Here is a 22,378-nt window from a genome sequence, read left to right on the forward strand (position 1 = left end):
AGTACCCCAGATAGCCTCCTATTCCCTGTGACCCCCAAACAACACCTCCTCCACCATCTGGAGCTGCCAGCCTGCTAGAGGGGACCACAAAGGAGGGTCTGGGCCAGTTCCTTGAGCCTAGCTCCCCTCCCTCCATTTAGGAGCACAAAGCACCTTGACTTGGAAAATGCACCTGCAGCCTTTTTCAGGTGTCTGGCCCTCCTGAGCTTTGAACATCCTTGAGCACAGCTCTGCAGCACTGTCTCCCAGCATGATCCATATACATTGGTCTTTGGGGTCCATTGGAGCAGGAAGTTAAGAATCCCCTGCTTGATTGGCTGTGGTGCCTCCTTCCAGCCCAGGATGGATGCTCAGTAAGGCCTTCTCTGTCTCCCTGTGGGGTCTCTCCCCTCCCCTAGGGCAAGGGTCCTGGAGGACTGACCACAGTGGTGGGCATCCCTGCCGAGTCCCCCCAGGATCCAGCATCTTGGGATCCAGCCCCATGTCTCTGCAGAACTCCACCAGGGCACAGATGAATTGGTCCCGGCATCTGCGGAATCCATTTAGCCCAGTGCCAGTGTGGGGACACCTCCCTGCTTCATCTGCAAGGGAAACAGGTGCACAGCACCAGGGCCTCCCCCAGCAGTGCTTTGCATTAGACCAACCAGCCAACAAACTCAAAGGACCACAGCAACCAACACTCAAATACAAGAGAGTTTTCTTCTTGTTCTTAACACTTGCCTAAGATGGTAAGCTCATGCCTAGAAGAAATATGTAGGTACCCTCACACCTTCATTATCTAAGTACAAGTTTAGGTTCCCTCTCCAAAGGACGGGTCCCCCACAACAACCGAGAAAAGGCTGAGGGCACAGCATGGCCGCTCTGTGTCCAGGGTGGCCTGGGTTCACCCAGCCGTACCCTCAACCTGCCCCTGGAATCTGTGGCTGGACTAAGAAATTCCAGATAACCCCAGATGAGACTCAGTTCTCTGCAGGGATGACCCCTGGAAAATACGGAGCCCAGCCTCTGCATGCACCCAGCTCTGACAGGTAGCTCGAGGTGTAGAGCCAGGCTGAGCCGAAACAAGCAGGCCCTCTGGATTTCTGGTTGCCAAGAGGCGAGAGGCAGAATCCTGCTTGCTTTGCAGCAAGTCTATGAGTCTCATGTGGCATGATATTAAATTATATAGGCAGCCACTTGTTTTCAACTGATGCACTGAGCCGAGAGTTGTATCAAGCAGGCAGCATTGTCCTCAGGAAACAGTTGAAAAGATCCTATAGCTCCACAGACCTCCAAACCTCTGAAAATTGGCCTGACAACAGAGGGGTGTGGGGCCATCGCAGGGAGTCATCAGCTCTGGGAGGAAGGTACCATGCTTGTGGCTGAAACCCTGGACCATGGGCTGTGGGGCACTCTGCCCTAAAGGTACGTCAGAGCCTAGACAAAGTTGCACATGTGGCTGTGGGGGTGATTCTCTGCTGGGGGTGCCCTGGCCAGCTCCTGGCTCCTCTCTGGTGTTGGGGCTTCTGAGATGGTAGGGGCCCCCTCCTTTTGCCTCTGAAGGTTGTTTATATTAATCTGCCCTGTATTAGCCTCGCTCTGTTGTTAGAGATAACTATGGAGGGAGGGTGTGTGTGTGTGTGTGTGCGTGCGTGTGCGCGCACGTGGGCACACACACGTGTGTGAGAGATGTTTAGGGGTGGGGGGATGAGATGAGGGTGGACAAAGAAATGAACAAAGAGGAGTGAACAAAGGAGTGAAAGACTTACGTCCTCTGCTCTTGCATGAGGATAAATCTAAGTGTGCGTTCTGAACGTGGAGAAAGAAGCTTTTGGCCTCTTTGAGCAATTAGACTGCTAAATGCTTGTCCTAAGACCTAACAGCCAGCTCTACTCCATAGCTGGAGTGGAGAGGGTGTTGTAGTTCTCATTTGTGGCAATAATATGAATAGGACAGATATCTTACTTGACGAGCTCATAATCAATAATGCCTAATGGGCCTGTCCAATTCCCTAAATAGTTTGGGATAAATCTATTAAGACAGGGACTGACATGGGTTTGACTGATGTGCATGTAAGTTCTTGGCAAGACTTCCCACTCAGTTTCCACCACGTGGTTTGATAAGTCACATGTTTGGGTTTATGGCTGGGCTGAAATGCCTCCTCATGGGTTTGACAATGTGGGCTCCTTGATCCAGGTTCTGAAAAGACCACAATTAGTAAAGGAGTGAAAAGAGTAGCCATGAGCACCTTTTGGCCACATGGAGACCCGAGGGATGGCCATGGTGAGTGAGCCTTCTCGGCTCCCCTGAACATGGATAGGGGAGATGTGGCTCCTCCCTGGGCTCTTTTGTCACAGATTAACAGCCTAACTGATGAATGTCTACACCCCAGAGTCACTCATCTGTACCCTCTGGGAAGCATTTGTGTTGACAGTCTCAGCCAGAGAGAATAGCAACTCTGGAAATAGCAGCTCCTGGGAAAGCAGGAGGTTTTGAGGGATCTGGAGGTTACAGCTGACCCCCGAGGTCCTAAGAAGAGCTGGTGTTGGCCCTTTGATTGATTGGGGTGGTGGCGGGGGCAGGCATAGAGGGAAGGAAGGTGTGGAGGGTGTCCTGGGAGGCCCCTGACAGGTTCCATTGTTTCCCCACTTCTCTGTGCAAACCCATAGGGGTGAATGTTTCCCCCAATATTTACTAGTTATTTTTACATATTTTTTTCTTCATATAAATTGCCACTTACTGTAATTAATTAACTTTCCTTGGGGGCTTTGATAGACTGTTATTAATGGGTTTTTATAATGAAGTCATTATATATGGAGAATATTAATCTCTGCTTGCCACATTAGTTGCATTGTTTTCTAGACTGACCTTCTTCTCAGTGGTTTGCCCCGATCTGCCTCTTTATTTTACAAAACAAGCTTGTGGGTTCCTTCTGCTCCCTACACCCAGAATCTCGTTCTTAAGTACCATGACAAAAACACAAACACGAACTTCTTAATATACATATACAAAAGTAGAAGGAATAGTGTAGCACACCCCAGGAAACCCACCACCGGCTCGAACAATGATTAGTCCATGGTCGACCTTGTTTCATGTCTACCTCCATCTGACCCTCAGCCCTCACCAGAAGATTCCTTTGCAGTGAATCCCACATAGATCATTTCAGTACATATTTCTCATTCGTAGCTCTTAAGGGTTCTTTTTAAATATAGAATTATATTACATGCAGATGAGAACTTAATAATTCCCTGAGATCCTCAGCTATCCTGGCGCATCCTTTTGACTGTTTCATTTATTTATTATGTTTACAGTTTGTTGGAATCAAGAGTGAAATAAGACTCATGCATTGCGATTGGGTGATATTCTCTCACATCTCTTTTATTCCTTGGTATTGAAGAAACCTATGGAGTTTCCCACAGACTAGGTCTTGCCAGTTGCATCTTGATGGTGTCAGTTAATGTGTTCCTCTGACCCCTGCATTTCCTGAAGATTGGTAGGTAGATCTAGGACTGATGTTGGTGTGTCTCTTTGGGGGTCAGGGGAAGGGGAGACATTGTACATTAGGTTGTGTCTCATTTGTGGGGAGCCATTGGCCACCATTGCCCAGGTCCATTAATTCTTCAGGGGTTTCCCAATGGTTATATTCTAATTCATTTATTCTATCATCATTTAATGTTAGGTTGTTTTTCCCTTTACTCACTAGTTTTTAAAATGAGTGGGTTTCCTAACCTCCTCCAGACGTGACTTGAGAGGTGTCATGCGGTGTTTTGTTTTTCTAGTATTATTAACTCATGGATTTAAGTATATTTGATGCATTTTGATCCATTGCCGTTATTATCCTTATTGGCGCTCCATTTTTTCTGTCTTTAGCCCTACCTAGTGGAAATTCATAGCTTATGGGTTTCTGGCAATAAGATGTTCCAGGCACACCTCACATATTTTCTGCCTCAGATCTAGACTCAACCATTTCTCCAAGGAGCCCTAACTCCTTCTAGGGGGAAATAGAATTATTATTTAGAGGCCACAATCCAGATGCTGTGGGTACTGAGCACTATTTTTTTCCACCTCTGAAAATTTATCCAACCATAGTCACTGCTATTAGCAGTATTACGGCCCGTTAGGGCCACCGTGGCTGTCACCCCCACCGCCATCACCAGAGAGCCCTCCCTTTTCCTAAGTGTCCATGTTCCAGGCTCCATAACAGCCCTGAGATATTCCTTCTCCAGCGTGCCTGGGCACCTTCACTATGTCTTTGCTCCAAAGCACCCTTCTGCACTATAAAGCACTCATGGGCCTTCTCTTCCCTCTTTCACATTGCTGTCTCTTCATCTGTTTGAAACCCACGACAAGGGGCTACATCATAATTTCTTAAAATCTCCTCCAACTTCATTTTGAGCTCCTGCTGAAGTCATTCCTATTTCCGCAGCCCATCGCTGAGCAGTCCTTCTCTCTCGTGCTCACTCACATTCCCGGCACTCTGGGAAGAGGTCGGGAGGCACCGAACACGCACTGACACGTGTCCCGCAATGCTGGGCATTTGATGTGTGTTGTTATGTCATCGAAGCTTCACTACAAACCTGTGAGCTAAGTGTTACGATTCCCATTTTCTGGGGTGGAGGAAAGTTAAATAAGAGATGGAGTTGGGGTGGAGCCGAAGTCTGTCTTCCTCCAGAGCCCAGGCCAGCTCAGACTGCCTGATGGCGGTACATCCCAGGAAGACTTGTGCATAGATAGGCCCACTTGGGAACTTTCCACAGCCATCCTGCAAACTTGCAAAACTCTGCTTTTCTTATCCCTCCGTGGCTCCCCATTGCCTTCAGGATGCAATCCACATTTTGTATGTTCTGGCCCTTGGCTTAACTCTCTAACACCCCACGGACACATTACTCCCCAGCAATCTTCGTGAAAATGTGCTTACTCTCCTGTCTCCAGCTCTTTGATCCCCCTTGCTCCCTCTTCACCTACTAAACCCCTAGTTCTCCTTGAAGAAGAAAATGAAGCATCGCCTTTGTGAAGCCCTCACTGACTTGCACTGTCAGATGAGTTAAGTGATACTCCTGTCATACCCACAGAGTGCGAGGCTATACTCTGGGGCTGGGTTTTATTCATCCCTCTGACCCTAGGACCCAGCACGGTGTCTGGCCCAGGAAGGTTGCTGGCAATGCCATTGAATGCATATTTCAACCGATGAATGAGTGGGTGGTACCTGCTGTCCCACACTGGGTCCCACAGGTATAATGTTATATTCTTGGAAATGGTCTTGACCGTTCATTGTGGCCTCTTCCACTCTGTGCTTCAGTTGTGCATATTTATTTTGTCTATAACTTAAATTATGCTCTGGGCCTGGAAGATGCACTGGAGGGAGGCTCCTAACACATTGTTTTGCCTGTCGTCAAGTCTCAATAATTACCTGTAGAATTGAATCAAATGGAGGGTTGCACAAAAGGGAGCTACCGTGGACGTGTCAGGCATGCAATCAGCAGCATGCCAGATAGACAGTGAAAGCATCTCTGATTTGCTACAATTTCTTGTAATAGGTTCTCTGTGCAGATTTGCTGTCAACATGGATTATTGGTTTCGGAGAAAAAAGAAAAACAAAACCAGGAAGCCACAATGGTCCTTGTGATGCACAACAACCAGCAGCCTTTTGCCACTTCTGGTGTGATGGTCTTGGATTTCCAGTTGGGGATGGGACTTAGTCATTGATGCCGAGGAGGTCTCGGTGATAAGCAAAAACGCCTCCCAGTCAACATCTGGGACCCTCACACTCAGAACCAATGCTCACATGCCTTCTCTGCTCCCTCCCTTGCTGCGTCCAGTTCCGTATCCTTCTCTTCTTAAAGCCCAGACCTACCCAGTATGAATGTCTGGCTGTCTTGTAGAAGATGATAAAGGGGCTGACTTGGCCGTGGGACTCTGCTGGAAGGGCAGACTTCTTGGGGGCCAGCATTGCCGTACCAGGCATTCATTCACTGGGTAAGTGCGCGCTGAGTGCTCGTTACAGGCCAGGTGCTGGCAGCACGGCGGTGGGCAAGGCCCCCATCCTCTCAAAGCACTCAGGAGAATGGGCGAGCCAGGTGTCCTACAGATACGCACACGGATGTGTGGTTACAAATGCCGGGAAGTGATATGGAAAGAACAGAGGTCTGTCTTCATGAAGCCCTCCCTCCTCCCTCTTGGTGCTCCCCCCGTCACCTAGAGCCACACCTGCGCTGGCCCTTGGCCCACTGAGATTCTGGGTGTACGTGACCGTGAGCTCTAAGGCCACCTCTTGTTTCAGCCTGGCTGTGATGACTGGTGCACACAGCAGAGCCCACCACGACCTGGCACGTCCACTTTGCTGTCTCAGGGCTGTGGCTTCTGAAGTCCCTCAGCCAGCAGCCAGCACAGCGTGAGGTGTGGAAAGCTAGCACCCTCAACTGGGGAACCTCAACTACGGAGGAGGTCTCCTGGAGACAGCCTACAGGTTCCTCAGAGAGCCCGCACAGGGGATGGGGCTCCATTCCCGCAGGTAAGCGGCTCAGGAACATATGCGCCCTTCATTCCCCTGTCTCTACGTCATTCCCCTTGCCCCTCACCCCCTTTCTCTGGGGTTCCTCCCTGCTTTCAGGAGACTCCAAACCAAGACACAGGGGAAAGAAGATGACTAACTGTTCGAAGCATTTTCTAGGAAACTTTTCAGGCAAGTCTCTTAAACTCTGAACTTGAGACTCCTTATCCATGAAAGAGAGAATAGCTTGTTGCCTGACTCACACAGGCCATGCATCTAGTTCCCCACGGGCACCACATTCTGCACTGGCTGGTCCCGCCGCTGGAGGCCCATTCACCCTTCATAGCTGGGGAATGACTCACCCTTTCCCACTCAGCCGCCTCCCACCACGATTGGAAAGCACCTAAATGTCCAACAGTTATGGAATGGTTAAGTAACGCATGTATGGCCCTTCGATAGAAATTGAGAACACTGTTTAAAGTGAAAAAAAAAATTTTTTTTAAAAGATTCCATCCATTTATCTGACAGAGAGAGACACACCAAGAGAGAGAACACAAGCAGGGGGAGTGGGAGAGGGAGAAGCAGGCCTTCCACTGAGCAGGGAGCCCGATGCGGGGCTTGATCCCAGGACCCTGGGATCATGACCTGAGCCGAAGGCAGACGCTTAATGACTGAGCCACCCAGGCGCCCCTAAAGTGATATTTTTGATGGCATATGGGAAGATAATGAGATTCTGAGATAAAAGGCTGTAAAGCCATGTGCTGTGCTGTGTGTGTGTGTGTGTGTGTGTGTGTGTGTGTGTGAGAAACATAGAAAACCTGGTAACAAAATAGAATGTGTTAACAGGGTTTATCTCTAAACAGTAGGATTATTTTCTCTCTTCGTTGTTTTATATTTGCAAAGTTCTCTTCAATGAGCCTGTTTTTCTCTTATAGCCAGAAATAAATCAACCCATTATTTAAAACAAAACAAAAATACTGCTCATTTATCACCTCCTTTTTAATCTGTTTTCACAGAGGCTGAGCCTCCTCTGTAAGGTGACCAACCTGTAGGGCTTAGTATATTCAAGATGATCTGCCATGAAACTTTCTCCTAGCTTTACGTGGAATTGCAGAAGTGACCATGTTCTAGATGTTTTCATTAAAAATAAATAAATAAATAAATAAATGCCATTACATAAAAGTGGGACAATCTATAGTGTAGTGTTAAGGATGTGAACTCTGCAGCCAGCTAGCCCGAGACCCCTGAGTTCCGCTTTCTAGCTGTGTGGCCTTGGTCAGGTTACACACCTTCTCTGGGTCTCATTTTCCTCATCTGTATAATGGGGATAATAACAGTACCTACTCATTGGATTGTTGGGAAGATTAAATACGTTAATATGTGTTTAAAAAAAAAAAGTTTCCATGTGTTTAAAAAAAAACCCCATTTCCATGGAGGAAGGGCAGTGGTCATCGTTATTATTCATTTGAGAGAGAGTCATCATTATTGTTCATTTGAGAGAGAGTCCCCACACACTGTGCTCCTTCAGGATAAACCCCTGACTGACTGACCTGTAGACAGATCCAGAATTAGCCCACCAGAGAACTGAGCCAGTCAGGACACAGCAATGCCATGTTCACTCGCCGGCCACACCCAGAGCTCGTTTCTATGGAGGCCACCACTTGGGAATTCAAGTGCACCAGTAGTTGATGTGGTGCTTTTTAAGCAGCACTGAGCCACTGCAAAAACAAACGACTGGCTGTTCAGGATTCATAAATAAAAAAGATACCGACATGAAGGTCCAAGAGCCACAGAGAACTGAAATGAGGAAAGGAAACTTCACTCAGGTGGTGCACAAAGAGGGAAGCAAGTGAGGCACAGAAGCCGAAATACGTCCTGGGGCTCTCCTGCCCTCCCGTGGCCCCTCCATCTCCCACACACTCCTCTCTTGCTCCCTCCACTCTGGAAGGGCACTCTGCCCTCAGGACTTGGTTCAGAACCACATGGGGGCCCTTACTCATATTGCATTGCAGTTTGTGTATGTGTCTTTCCCCTCCTGCCCCCAACTAAAGTATCCTCCTAGCACTTACTGAATGCTTCTTGTGTGCCTGGCCCTGCACTGGGCTCTACGGACCCCTAAAGGTAACTGCCCTTCAGGAACCTACTGACCCTAGAAGGGAAGTAATTGTTTATCTTTGTATCCATAGCCCCTGGCCCAGTGCCTGGCACCAGAGGTGCCCATATGTGTTTAGGAAGGAAAGAGCTAGTAGGCGTGCCGGTTCCACCCTGGCTGTCCTGGGTTGCTCATTGTACCCATACTTTGCATGTAATTAGGCAATACGCCAGATCAAGTTCTGTGGTCTCCCCAAGGCTGTTGTAGGGGTTTAGGTGTATGGATGCACACAGGAGTACACACATGCACAACAGCTTAGAGCTTATCAACTGCCAGGCTGGCACATCCACACCACCTTCTGCTTAAGTAGGAGTAGGTCTCCTTTAAGACCAAAGCAATGGTTCTGGTTCTCAATATAAAGAGATAACAGGACATAGCATGGCAAGAGACAAAGAACAATGATGTATTGTTCCCCAGGACCCTCTGTGCCTGTTCAGTGTTTAAATTCCCATGACTTACTTGAGACCTCCACCAATGTTTCAGTTCAGATTGCTTTGACTGCCCAAAGCCAGCCAATGGTGCATCCATCTCCCTCCTTGTTTACTAGTAATTGGAGGGCAGCTGAATCACGTGCTGGGCTAAACAATGAATAAATGTCCAGGGGCCATTTGCTTGGCAGCCTTCCAATTCTGCAGAGACTATAAAACTGACCAAAACAAAGACTCTGGTGGAAACTATAAGACTCGTAAAGACTATAGATCTCCCTGTCAGCCCCCATCACAACACCAGCCTCTAAGTTCCTTTTTTTGGCTATACTCCAAGGGCCGGATTTCAGACCCTGGTGACTAAATCGCTCTGTCAAGTAGAGGGGAGTGTGTTGAGACCCTGACAGTCTGCTGAGGCCACCACGGGCTGGCTCCCATGTTTCCCTGATGCTTTATATTATGGCTGCTGAAACAAGTATCCTTTTAGTTAAAAGTAATAAAAGTCCTCCAGTTTAAGGGCTGGGATGGAAAGGTTTGGAATTTTGCATTTTCTTTTGGCAATCTCACATAGAGGAAAAGTGAACCCATATGTCGTACCCAAGGGTGAGTATTAAGAACAGAACTTGTCCCCTTAACCAAGAAAGCTGTTGTAGGCAGAATAATGGTCCCCCCTCAAAGATGACCATAGCCCAATCTTTGGAATCTGTGAATATGTTATCGTACATGGCAAGGGGAAATTAAGGTTGCAGGTGGAATTTTGCTAGTCAACCCTAAAATAGAGAGATTGTCCCGGCTTGTCCAGATGGGCCTGGTGTAATCACAGGGTACTTAAAAGTGGAAGAGGGAAGCAGAAGAAGCAGCTCAGTAATGCAACGTGAGAAGGCTGTGACCCCCAGCCCCCCATTGCCAGCTTTGAAAATGGAGGAAGGGGGCCACAAGCCACGGGATGCAAGTGGCCTCTGGAAGCTGGAAAAGGCAAGAAAATAGACTTTCCCTTAGGGCCTCCAGAAAGGAACGCAGCCCTCCCAACACCTTGATTTTAGCCCAGAGACCCATGTTGGACTTACAACCTACAGAACTGTAAGGATAAGTCTGTGTTGTTTCAAGCCACCCAGTATTTGTCATTTGTTACCACAGCAATGGTAAACTAATACAAAAGCCCATGGTATGAAAATCCCCATCAGGGACCATAGAGAAACACATACTTTCCAGAGCAGTTCCAGAGAAAATCATTAAAATCATTAAAGAGACCAGTGTACTTTCAGTGATGGTTGTACCAGTGGGAAAGCAGAAACGGCCTTGCCAGGCATCCTTAATTTATGAGGAAGATTGTCTTCTCATCTCAGCCCTGGAAACAAACACATAAACTATGTCCTTTCTTCCTGGGAACTTCAGGTCCCACTTGGGAATGAGTACATCTTGCACTTGTAGGACTTGGAAGTGTTCTTTGTGCTTTTCCTCCTGTACAGATGCTCTGTAGGGCTCAGCTCCTATTGGATAAATTACCACTGTCTCCTTGGTGATGAAGGAAACCTATGTATCCCATAAAATCATGGATTTCCCCCCCAGTGAACACTATGTTCGGGTTTTTTTAATAGATTAGCAATAGCAAATAGCAAAATAGCAAATTCGGGTTTTTTTAATAGATTATTTTGACAGTAATTTTACGTTTACAGAAAAATTACAAAGGTAGTACAAAGAATTGCCCTGTAACCTACTCCCAGTTTCCCCTCTTATTAACATCTTACATTAGTAGGGTACATTTAAAATTCACGAACCAGAATTGATATATTAACTAAAGTATGTAATTTATTCAGATTTCCTTAGTTTTTATCTAATGTCCTTTGTTGATCCAGGATCCCATCCAGGACACCACAGTACATTTAGTCATCATGCCTCCTTAGGCTCCTCTTGGCTGTGACTATTTCTCAGACTTGTTTTTGATGACCTTGACAGTTTTGAGGGAGTACTAGTCAAGCATATTTTAGGATGCCCATCTATTGAAGTCTGTCTGATGTTTTTTCTCCTGGGCTCATGGGTTTGGAAAGGAAGAGCACAGAGGTAAATGCTGTTTTCACCACATCACCTCAAATGCCATGAGTTATGACTGTGATGTTGACCTTGATCACCTGGCTTAGCTAGTGTTTGTCAGGTTTCTACACTGTAAAGTTACTCTTTTCCTCCTTTCCCTATTGTACTCGTTGGAAGGAAGGCCCACATTTAAGGGGTAAAGGGTTATGCTTTCCCTCTCTGAGGACACAGGAGCTATGTAAATTATTTGGAATTCTACAGAGGAGATTTCTCTTCCCCATTTATTAATTAATCCAGTCATTTATATCAGTATGGACCCATGGATATTTATTTTGTGCTTTGAGTTATAATCTTTGAGTTATTTATTTTGCCGCTCAGATTGTTCCAGCTTCTTTCCTTTCTGGTTCCAGACTCATCTTGCAGATTCCCTTTCCAGTCCTAGAATCGGCCATCTTTACAACAAGCTCTGGTTCCTTTCACTGGAGAATCACTAGAAACCAAGATCTGGTGCTAGGTGTGTTTGTTGCTACTCGAGTATCGTTACTTTTAGGACTTCTCAGCTAATAGAGTAAGAAACTAACCCATGTATGTACAGCTGACCCTTGAACAATGCAGGGGGTTAAGGGCACTGACTGCCTCACAGTTAAGAAAATCTGTGTATAACTTTTGACTTCCCCCAAACTTAACTACTCTTAGCCTACTGTTGACTGGAAGCCTTCACAATAACAAACGGTCAACTAACGCATAGTCTATGTTCTATGTATTATATACTGTATTCTTGCAGTAAAGTAACATAGAGAATAGAAAATGTTATTAAGAAAATCATAAGGAAGGGGCGCCTGGGTGGCTCAGTTGTTAAGCATCTGCCTTCGGCTCAGGTCATGATCCTGGAATCCCGGGATCGAGTCCCGCATCGGGCTCCCTGCTCAGCGGGGAGTCTGCTTCTCCCTCTGACCCTCCTCCCTCTCATGCTCTCTGTCTCTCATTCTCTCTCTCGCAAATAAATAAAATCTTAAAAAAAAGTAAAAATAGGGCCTGGGTGGCTCAGTTGGTTAAGCGACTGCCTTCGGCTCAGGTCATGATCCTGGAGTCCTGGGATCGAGTCCCGCATCGGGCTCCCTGCTCAGCGGGGAGTCTGCTTCTCCCTCTGACCCTCCCCCCTCTCATGTGCTCTCTCTCATTCTCTCTCTCAAATAAATAAATAAAATCTAAAAAAAAAAAAATCATAAGGAAGGGGCGCCTGGGTGGCTCAGTTATTAAGCATCTGCCTTCAGCTCAGGTCATGATCCCAGGGTCCTGGGTTCAAGCCCCACATCGGGCTCCCTACTCCGCGGGAAGCCTGCTTCTCCCTCTCCCACTCCCTGTGCTTGTGTTCCCTCTTTCGCTTTGTCTCTCTGTCAAATAAATAAATAAAATCTTAAAAAAAAAAAATCATAAGGAAGAGAACATGCATTTGCAGTACTCTAGGTATATTTATTGGAAAAAAAAAATCCACATATAGGCACAGCAGGCTGGGCTGGGACAGGGACAGGGGAGGTGGTAGTGGGCCTGGCACCCCGAGATGGTGATGTTCTGCAGCCTAGTGGCCTCAGCTCAGCAGTGGCAGCCACCAAGCCCACCTGTGGGTGTGACAACAGCCTGGAGGCACAGTACAACCACTCCACGTGCCTGGAGGTGTACCACTGGCCTGGGGCCCTTGGCAGCTGTGGCTGCCTGTGAGTACCCCAGCCCCCAGGAGGCCAAGGGGCTGGGGTGCTGCCACGGAAGAGGGGTCCCTACCCAGCCCAAGAAGGTCCAAGGTCTGTGGCCAACCTAATGCCTCCCTGGAGCCTGAACAATTCAGTGCAGGGGTACCACAGGCACGGGACTCTGAGCACAGTGCCGCCTCTGCCCTCTGGACACGTTCTTCCACTTCAGCTCAGCCTCCTGCTGGCCAGCCCCAGGTGCTGGACCCGACCATTCTTGTGGCATATGGGTGACCTGTAGCCCTGCCCAGGTCTAGGGCCCCTAGGGGCTTCTTACAGCCTCTGTGGGGTGGGGGGGCTCTCCAGCTATTCAGAGGGCAGAAGGTGCAACCTCTTTACCAGCTGCCTTTGATTTGGCAGGGACTGCGGTGAGCACTTGTAAATGAATGCCTTGTGGCTTTTGCTGTCCGCTCAAAAACAAAATGCAATAAAGTGGAGCCATGCAGTTCAAACCTGTGTTGTTCAGGGTCAACTGTACTCCCACCTCGCAATATTTCCATTTGTAATCATCTGTGTCTATATTAAGCTAAACATGAGTGCTTACTGATATCTCCACCTCTCATGCATTACCACATAGATCATCCTAGCCTTTTCCCAGGCTTGTCTGTAACCTCCCACTCCCACAGTGAGAAACCTGGCTTCTACCATCCACCGACCGTTTACTTAATTGTCCAATTCCAGTGTGCTCGTGTAGCAGCATCAGAATTGTTGACCTGCACCCCCATAGCAAATACCTTTATCAACTAGAGTCCATGCTTATGTGCGGTTCCTTTTGACTTGGGTTTCACAGACACCACTCATTTCCAACAGTACTTAGGTCAGCACCATCCCCTTCACCCCTTCCAGTGAGATTGTCTCGTACATTTGCAATTCTGCTAGGTTCAATTATCACAGTCTGCATCCCACCCCTGGAGCCGCCAACCCCCCAAATGATTTTTTTAAATTTGCTTACATTGAGGTTTACTCCCAGTGCTATAAAATTCTGTGGGCTTGATAAATGCATAAAATCATGTATATACTATTACAGTATCATACAGAATAGTTTCACCTTCTTAAAAATATTCAGTACTTTGCCTATTCAAACCTTCCCTCAAACCCCTGACAACCACTGATCTTTTTACTGTCTCTATAGTCTTACCTTTTCTGAATGTCCTATATTGGAATCATACATGTGTCACCTTTTCAGACTAGCCTCTTTGACTTAGGAATTATATATTTAAAGTTCTTCCATGTCTCTTCATGGCTTTTTGCTCATTTTTAAAAATCACCAAATAATATTTCACCATATATGGATATACCACAATTGATCCATTTGCCTATTCAAGTATGTCTTGGTTGCTTCAAGTTTTTGGCAATTATGAATAAAACTGCTGTAAACATTCACATGCAGGATTTTGTGTGAATGTATGTTTTCAAATCAAGTGAATACTAGGAACACAATTGCTGAATTATATGGTAAAACTATAGCTTTGTAAGAAACTATCACGTGGTCTTCCACGATGGCTATATCATTTTGCATTCCCACCAGCAATGAATGAGAGTTCTTGTGGCTTCACATCCTTGTCAGCATTTGGTGTGGTCAAATTTTGGGGATTTTAACCATGCTAACAAATGGGGTGGTATCTCATTGTTTTGTCATTCCCTAATGGCAAACGATGTTGAACCTCTTTTCATATTCTTTTTTGCCATTTGTACACCTTCTTTGGTGACATGTCTGTTTAGATCTGCCCATTTTGTAGTTGGTTTGTTTTCTTCCATTTTTAAAGTTTTTTGGATGTTTTGCATATAAGTCTTTTATCCAACATATGTTTTGCAAATATTTTCTCTCAGTCTATAGCTTGTTTTTTCATTCTCTTAATAATATCTTTTGCAGAGTAGAAATTTTAATGAAATCCAGCTTATCAATTTTTCTTTTGTGAATTGTCCTTTGTGTTGTAGGTTAAAAGTCACTGCCAAACCCTGCGTCACCTGGGTTTTCTATTTTTTTCTAGAAAGTTTATAGTATTGTGTTTTATTCTTAGGCCTGTGATCATTTTGAGTTAAATTTTGCAGAAAGTGTATGGTTTGTGTCTAGATTCATTTTTTACATGTAGATGTCCAGTTGTTCTCATACCATATGTTGATAAGACTGTCCGTTCTGTATTGAATTGCCTTTGCTCTTGTCAAAGATCAGTTGAATGTGCTTGTGTGGATCTATTTTTGGGTTCTCTATTCTGTCCCAGTGATCTGTGTGTCCACTCTTTCACCAATGCTACACTGTATTGATTACTGTAGCTTTATAGTAATTCTTCAAGTTTGTAGTGTCAGTCCTCCAACTTTGTCATTTTTCTTCAACATTTTATTGGCTACTCTGAGTCTTTTGTCCCTCTGTGTAAACGTGCGAATCAGTTTGTTGATAACCACAAAATAGCTTGCTGTGATTTTGAGTGGGATTGCATTTAATCTATAGAGCAAGTTGGGAAGAATTGGCATCTTAACAATATCAAGTCTTGTAATTCATGAATACTGAATGTCTCTTCACTTACCTAAATCTTCTTTGATTTCTTATATCAAAGTTTTATCATTTTTTGCATATCAATTCTATACGTAATTTTGTTAGATTTATACCTAAGTATTGCATCTTTGGTGCTACTGTAAATAATATTGTATTTCTAATTTCAAATTCCAATCATTCATTGCTGGCATAAAGGAAGGTAACTGTGCATTTATTTACCTTGTATCTGCAACCTTGCTATAATTGCTTACTAGTTCTAGGAGTTTGGAGTTTTTTGTTCTTTTTGTTTTGGTCAGTTAGTTGGGATTTTCTACATAGATAGCCATGTCATCTGCAAAGATAGTTCTGTTTCCTTGCTCCCATTTTTTTTTTTTTAAGATTTTATTCATTTATTTGAGAGCGAGAGAGAGAGTGAGAGGGAGAGAGAGAACACAAGCAGGGTGAGGGGCAGAGGGAGAAACAGACTCCCCACTGAGCAGGGAGCCTGATGTGGGGCTCGATCCCGGGACTCCAGGATCATGACCTGAGCCGAAGGCAGATGCTTAACCGACTGAGCCACCCAGGCACCCCGCTTCCAATTTCTATACCTTTTATTTCCTTTTTTTGTGTTGTGGTACTAACTAGAATTTTTAATATGATTTTGAATAGGCATGGTGAGAGGAGACATCTTTGCCTTTTTCCCAGTCTTAGGGGGAAAGCATTCATTTTCTCACCATTAAGTATGATGTTAACTATAGTTTTTTGACTGATATTCTTTCAGGTTGATTTTTCACATAGACAAAAATTGTTGGGGCTTGCTGACTAGACCATTATCAAGTTAGTTGTCTTGCTGCCAAGAACGTCTGATCCATTTAGGAATTAAGGGAGCTTTAGGAGCTTTCAGAAGGACCAGAGATTAATCATCAGAGTCCTGATAAGGATCTAGAGCAGCCCAAATATCTCACTGGTGCCCACTTCCACTGAAGGAGAAAGAGCATCCTAGCTACTCTCTTTCACTTCCTTGGTATGTTTGGTTTGTTTTCGTTGCTGTTTTGTCTCTAGACACAGGGAGCATGGTACAGGGAATGCTAGGGAACAGATGAATTCATGATCCCCGACACTCTGGACCTCGCCTACCTATTTGCTCCTCTGTTCCTTTCCCTCTCTTCCCCTCTGTGCCCCCCCTTTCCCCCATTCCCAGTGCTCAGGCATAATCATCACTCTCAACACCTGCCTCGTTTTTACACACCTTGATGTTTTTTTACACAAGATGTGCCTTTTGTGGGGCACCTGTGTCAGATGAAAATTTCTGTTTTTCCAAGTCCAACTCAAATTCCCTCTTTCTAGGAATACACCCCAGTCTTCCATCCAGAGCTGCCCTCATTCTGCCTGAGCTCCCACAGCCCTGTAGTCACGTGGCTCTCACCCCTCTGTGCAGCATCCTGCATGTTGTTTGTGTGTCTGCCCCTCCCACCATCCGTGAGCAGATTAAGGCAGAGCCCTGTCAAATTCCCAGGCCTATATTCCCAATGCTGGCGCAAGGTCTGCTTCAGAAGAGGTGCCTAGTAATGTTTACTGGTTGAACGAATGAAATTACTGGCTTTGCATAAATGGACCCTTTTGTAATTTTGGAAACCTCTGTCCATTTTCTCTCCATAGTTGTTTTCTCTGTGGTATTCTTTGAATCCCTGTATGTATTCTGAAGTATAAGACATGCCTGCAGCTCTGATGTTTCTCATGGAAAAAAGGAAAGGAAAATTACCATTCATTGTAGACCTACGCTATTCATCTATCAACTTTATAATCCTGGTGTCCTGTGTATTAATTAGGGAGTTTGAGCTCCAAGCCCCAGAAAATGCCAACTCTACTGGCTTAAACAATAAGGGAGCTTATTACGTCTCTTATAACAAGACACACAAAGCTAGAGTGGCTCCAGGGATGGTGGGGCTTAACAGTATCAACAAGAACCCCTTTCCTTCTTCTCTGCCAATCTTAGCATATTAGTTTCTTCTTTGGATTTGGGCTAGCTCACCTCGTGACTACAAAATGGCTGCAGCAAATCCAGGCATAGCATCCTGATATAATAATGATGAGAAGGAGAAAAATACCTTCTCTTCTTTGGGCCTCTCTTTAAAATGGAGGAAAACTATTGTTAGAAGCTTCTAGAAGTTTTCTCACAACTCGTTGTATCACATGGCAATGCTTGAATCAGTCACTACCAAGGGAATTAAGATTATCGTGATTAGCCTAAACCAGTCAGGATCTCCCCTGGAACTTAGGAGGGGGAAGTGTACCCTGGAATAAAATGAGGGTTCTCTCAGCAGGGAAAAAGAGTAAAATAAATATTAGCGAGGAGACCAGCAGTGTCAGCTACAATGTTATTTTATAGAGAATTGTTTTATACTGAATTTCAGGGAGGTTAGATCGCTTATGTAAGGTCCCACCTAAAAATAGAAGTAGGATTCAAATCCAGCTCTTCTAAACTCCAAAGCCCATCCGTATACTTTTTCTGCGGCACCACTGGACCCAGGGTCAGCCTGCCTTTCCCGGAAAAGCCAAAGCCCCCTCTCTGATGGCGAGCACTTCAGGCAGGAGTTGAGGCAATCACCCTGCTTTCTCGAGCTCGACCTTCAGCTGGGCATTTAATCTGTTTATTAAGTTATGACTAATGGCGCCGCGAGACACCACGGGCTGCACATTGAGCCCTAGTTTCAGATTGTTAGAGGAGGTTCAAGGGATAAACATCATATTCCTCTTCTGTGCCGAGAAAATTCAATTGCAGCTCTTTTCTCTTTCAGAGTACAGGGATTGGCGAGGGGCTTCTGCTGGGTCCTGCTTGGGTTTAATAGAAAGGAAGCCTCCAAAGCAAGAGGGCTGTTTTGGGAAAGTGGCCACTAACGTGGCCCCATGGGGCGGGGGCTAGGCCTGAACCGGGCAGTTTGCATATTCACTTTTACAAACAGTTGGCTCAGAGTCAGCAGTTAATGGGATGGGAATGATGTTCCTGTACCAAATCATTTCCTGAAAAAAAAAAAAAAAAAAAAACATTTCCAATTGCAAACATATCTCAGCCTTTCTTCTAGGGTTTGTTATGTCTCTGTGAGTGAATTAAAGAGGCAGGGCAGAGGGGAGTGTTTCTGACTGGGGATTTTTTTCATCTGAAAACATTTTAACGATGATGTACACATAAAAAAGATCCTGTTCAGACCCATCTTTAGGAGTCACTGCTGCAAATATTACATTTCTAGTCCCATTTTGGAGGTGTAAATATCTCTATATTCACAGATTAGCTCAGGCTGTACAACAGTCTTGGAACAGATGCGGCTTTTCTCTCCTTACAAAATATAAGCACACACATATGCACACACATGGGCACACAGGTTCAGGCCAAAATATAATTTTTTTTCCCCCTGAGAACAAGGTAGAATCCTTCTTTGCACTGCTCTGGCAAATTCTGGCTCAATTCATAACCCGTGCAGTCAAACGGTGGTCTTAACAGTTTGGGTTATTCATTTACTCAACAAGTAGTTTTTTTTTTTTTAATTTTTTAATGATTTACTTATTTATTTTAGAGCGCGTGCATGTGAGCAGGGGGAGGGGCAGAGGGGTAGAAAGAGAGAGAGAAGCAGACTCCCCCCCTGAGCGCAGAGCCCCACGCGCGCCTCCCTCTCACGACCCTGAGATCATGACCTGAGCAGAAATCGCGATTCAGACGCTCAACTGACCAAGCCACTCCGGTGCCCCCACATAATGTATTTACACAATTCTTACCAACTACCAGGCACTCTTGCAAGTGCTTGACATATATTAACTCATTTAACCTTCTCAACAACCCTAGGAGGTGGGTAATATTATCACTCCCATTTTGCAGATGGGGAAACTGAGGTATAAGAAGTTAATGAACTTGCCCAAGGTCACGGAGCTAGTAGATCATGGATTTGAATGTAGGCACTCTGGCTCCTCTTTGAGGATCTAATAGTGAACAAAAGAGAGAAAGTACCAGCCTTCTCACAGTTTTTTTTTCTGGTGGGGGGTGGGGGGAAACAGACAACAGACATATGGATGATTATTATTTCAGATTGTGATGAGTGTTCTGCAGAAAATAAAACATGAGAGGGAGCAGGGGGCTTAACCAGAAGGCCTTGTGGGTATTAGTAAGGAGTTGGAGCTTTATTCTGAGTATGATGGGAAGCCACAGGAGTACTTAAAGCAGAAGAATGTATGATGCTATTTACATCCTTATACATCATTCTGACTGTGCTGTGGGAAGTAGACAGGGGTGGGGAAAACGCATCAGAAAGCAGTAGACCAGTTGGAAGGTGGTTCTGGTTGTCCAGGTGAAAGATACTGGTGGCCTGAACCAGGATGGTGTGGTGGAGATGGTGAGAAGTGGTTGGCATTGGATCCTGGTCTAGAGGCGGAGCCCACAAGACTTGCCAATGTGTTAGATGCAAGACATAAGGAAGGGGAAGTTAAGGATGATTTTTTGGATTTTGGCTTAAACCATTGTATAAATGGCGATGCCATTGACTGAAGAAGAGAAGAACAGGGGAATGACGGTCTTGTTTAAGTGTTGTCATGGTGGGGGTGAGGGTGTAGACAATCATTCTGTTGTGGAGGTATACATTTGAGATCTCTATTAATAAACCAAAGAGGAGACATTGGGTAAGCCTGGAGTTCGGGGTCAGGCCTTGTCTGGAGCTTTAAATGTGGACATCATCAGCATTTGGAGATGTAGGATCAACTAGGACACCACCATCCGATTGAATTTCCTGTAATGATGGACATCATTACATTTGTGGTGTCCAGCATGTTAGCCGCTAGCCACGTGCGGGCCCCTGAGCACTTGCAGTGTGACTGGTACAACTAAGAAATGGAATTTTTAATTCATTTAAATGTGAATAGCCACATGTGGCTGGTAGCTATTGTACTGACAGTACAGCCCTGGGGGGAGGGGGGTTTGGGGGGTGGGGACATAGGCAGAGAAGGTCCCGGGCAGGAGCTAGTGTCTTCACCGGCCAGTACACCCAGCCTCGCACCCCCATTTAAGTGTGACTTGACTTCCGCTGCCCAGTGCTTGCACAGTAATGCTTGTTCAGTGGTGGAAATCTTGCTTCTTTGTGAGAAACAGCCTGGAAAAGAAAGCGAACTGCCAGTCTTAGGAGGAATATTAGAAGAAATTCTAAGAGTCTCACAAGACTGCAGGAGTCCATTGTTTTTCACTAGAAAGCAAACGTGATCCTAGGCTTATCAGAATCATTTTAGCCTTGAAGGTGTGGCTTATGTTTTTCAGTTATGTTTTATGAGGGGAATTATATAGAGTGGTGGGTGTCTGTGAATTTGCAGATTCAAGACCGTGACTGGCTGATATCCCGTATGAATGTCAAGAGCCCACAGCAACGGGACTAAATACCAGCTTCATAATGCAAGTTGTGTCTCTTTAGGGTAGAGTGTGTTTCACTCTCTTTGTTAGGCAATCTCATCCCCAGTCCAACTGCAAACATCAGTGAGTTTGCTAATATGAAAGAACTCTTTGTAAGTGACTGCCTTGTGCTTAAGAGTTCTTGCAACTATATGCTGGCAGTCAGGGAGGCCAGATTCCATAAAAAGGAAAAAAAAAAATCAAATGGAAAGATGGGACATTGCTTTTATTAAGGCTGATTGCTGCTGCCATATTAGCTCTTTGAGAGCCCTTTGGTGACCAGTGCCTTCAGAGCAAATGGCCTTTCTGTGCTTAATTGGTGAAAAGTAATTCTCCAAACTGGAAGTGAATAGAGGTGAGGAGATTTCAGTCACTGATTTTAGGGGTGGGGGGGTGATCCAAGGTCAGTGCTCATCGAATGCCCATCACACAGTGGTTTTGTGGTAGGGATTTGTTTTTCTCTGAGGCTTCATTGCGGTGGCTGGGGGCGGGGGGGGGGGGTTGCGTATGGTGGGGAGCAGGCTGGAAGGCTTGAGTGGCCATTGACCTCTTTTTGTTTTCCTTGAGAAAAGTGGAATTATAGATTTCTAGGATTTGAAAATGGTGAAAAGGACTCGCTGGCTATCCATCCAGTCGGACTCTTGACATAAAGCTGAGGAAATGGGCCTAAGTGTGGAGATGTCTGGCCCCCAGGTCCCCGTACTCATTAGAGCTGAAGGGACAGGACCAGAGCCCAGAAAGAGGCTAGACTGAGGTGTTCTGGAGCAGCGGCTGGGGTGAGGTGGAGGGAAAAGAGAAGGTAGGATAATCAGAAAAATACTTAGGGAAGCCAAATAAGGAGAGAAGCCAAAGGAGGGTTGCACCAAGGGTAGAAATGGCTTACAACATAAATGTGGCCTTGACTTGGTGACCTTGTTCACCCAAACGGTTACTGGGCCCCCACTGTGCACCAGATAGAAAGCCCTGGAAGGAGGGGCAGGCAGGAGGTGACAGGTAGAGACCTCAGAAAGATGTGAGTGCCCACCTCACTTGTGGTTATCCTGAGATCGTGTCTGGGAGCAGACAGAGGCCTGTTTCCCCGAGGAAAGGGAGTGAGGTGATAGTCGGAAGAGGTGACCTGAAGGGGACTACTCGGTCCTGTTCGTGAGGAGAGGCAGGGAATCTGTTGCAGGCTGAGTAACAGCTGTAAGCTAACCTTAGTGGTTGTATTAATGTCCATCCCAAACACGTTTGTAACAGAGCGCCTCCCCATCACCGGTGGGCTACAGTGTGACTTTGCCTGTCTTCTTCTTGCAGTATCGGAGCTTCAGGAGGAAGGCATGAACGCCATCAACCTGCCCCTCAGCCCGATCCCCTTCGAGCTGGACCCAGAGGACACCATGCTGGGTAACTGGGTCTCTTGTTCTCTGGGTTAGCCTAATGCCTACAAGTGGAGCCACCCCCACTGACTGCCTTTTCCTTTTAAAGAGGAGAATGAAGTGCGAACAATGGTGGACCCAAACTCCCGCAGCGACCCCAAACTGCAAGAACTGATGAAGGTAAGAAGAAATCAGGAAGGGTGTCAACTGCCCCGCCCCCGGGTTTAACAGGCGTCTGTAGACCACCTGCTCTGGATGGGCAGCTCGTGGTCCCATAGGTGGACATCTCAAATTTAACAAAAA

The 22,378-nt window shown here is 45.9% G+C and overlaps 1 protein-coding gene and 1 long non-coding RNA gene across 3 annotated transcripts in view; one reads left to right on the top strand and one right to left on the bottom strand.

The window, feature by feature from the left end:
- PARVA (parvin alpha) overlaps nt 1–22,378 on the top strand; it is a 177,766-nt gene that overhangs the window by 80,422 nt on the left and 74,966 nt on the right. The window contains exons 2-3 of the mRNA XM_064577106.1: nt 22,014–22,103; nt 22,185–22,255. Of these exons, the coding sequence (XP_064433176.1) occupies nt 22,014–22,103; nt 22,185–22,255 (161 nt within the window). The remainder of the gene's footprint in view (nt 1–22,013; nt 22,104–22,184; nt 22,256–22,378) is intronic.
- Nucleotides 1–22,378, bottom strand: part of LOC135362393 (uncharacterized) — a 114,261-nt gene that overhangs the window by 6,068 nt on the left and 85,815 nt on the right. The window lies entirely within an intron of this gene.

Source organism: Mirounga angustirostris, unplaced genomic scaffold, assembly GCF_029215605.1.
Source record: "Mirounga angustirostris isolate CCGP_5_RB_7025 unplaced genomic scaffold, mMirAng1.0.hap1 SCAF_13, whole genome shotgun sequence".
In the NCBI taxonomy this organism is placed as follows: Eukaryota; Metazoa; Chordata; class Mammalia; order Carnivora; family Phocidae; genus Mirounga; species Mirounga angustirostris.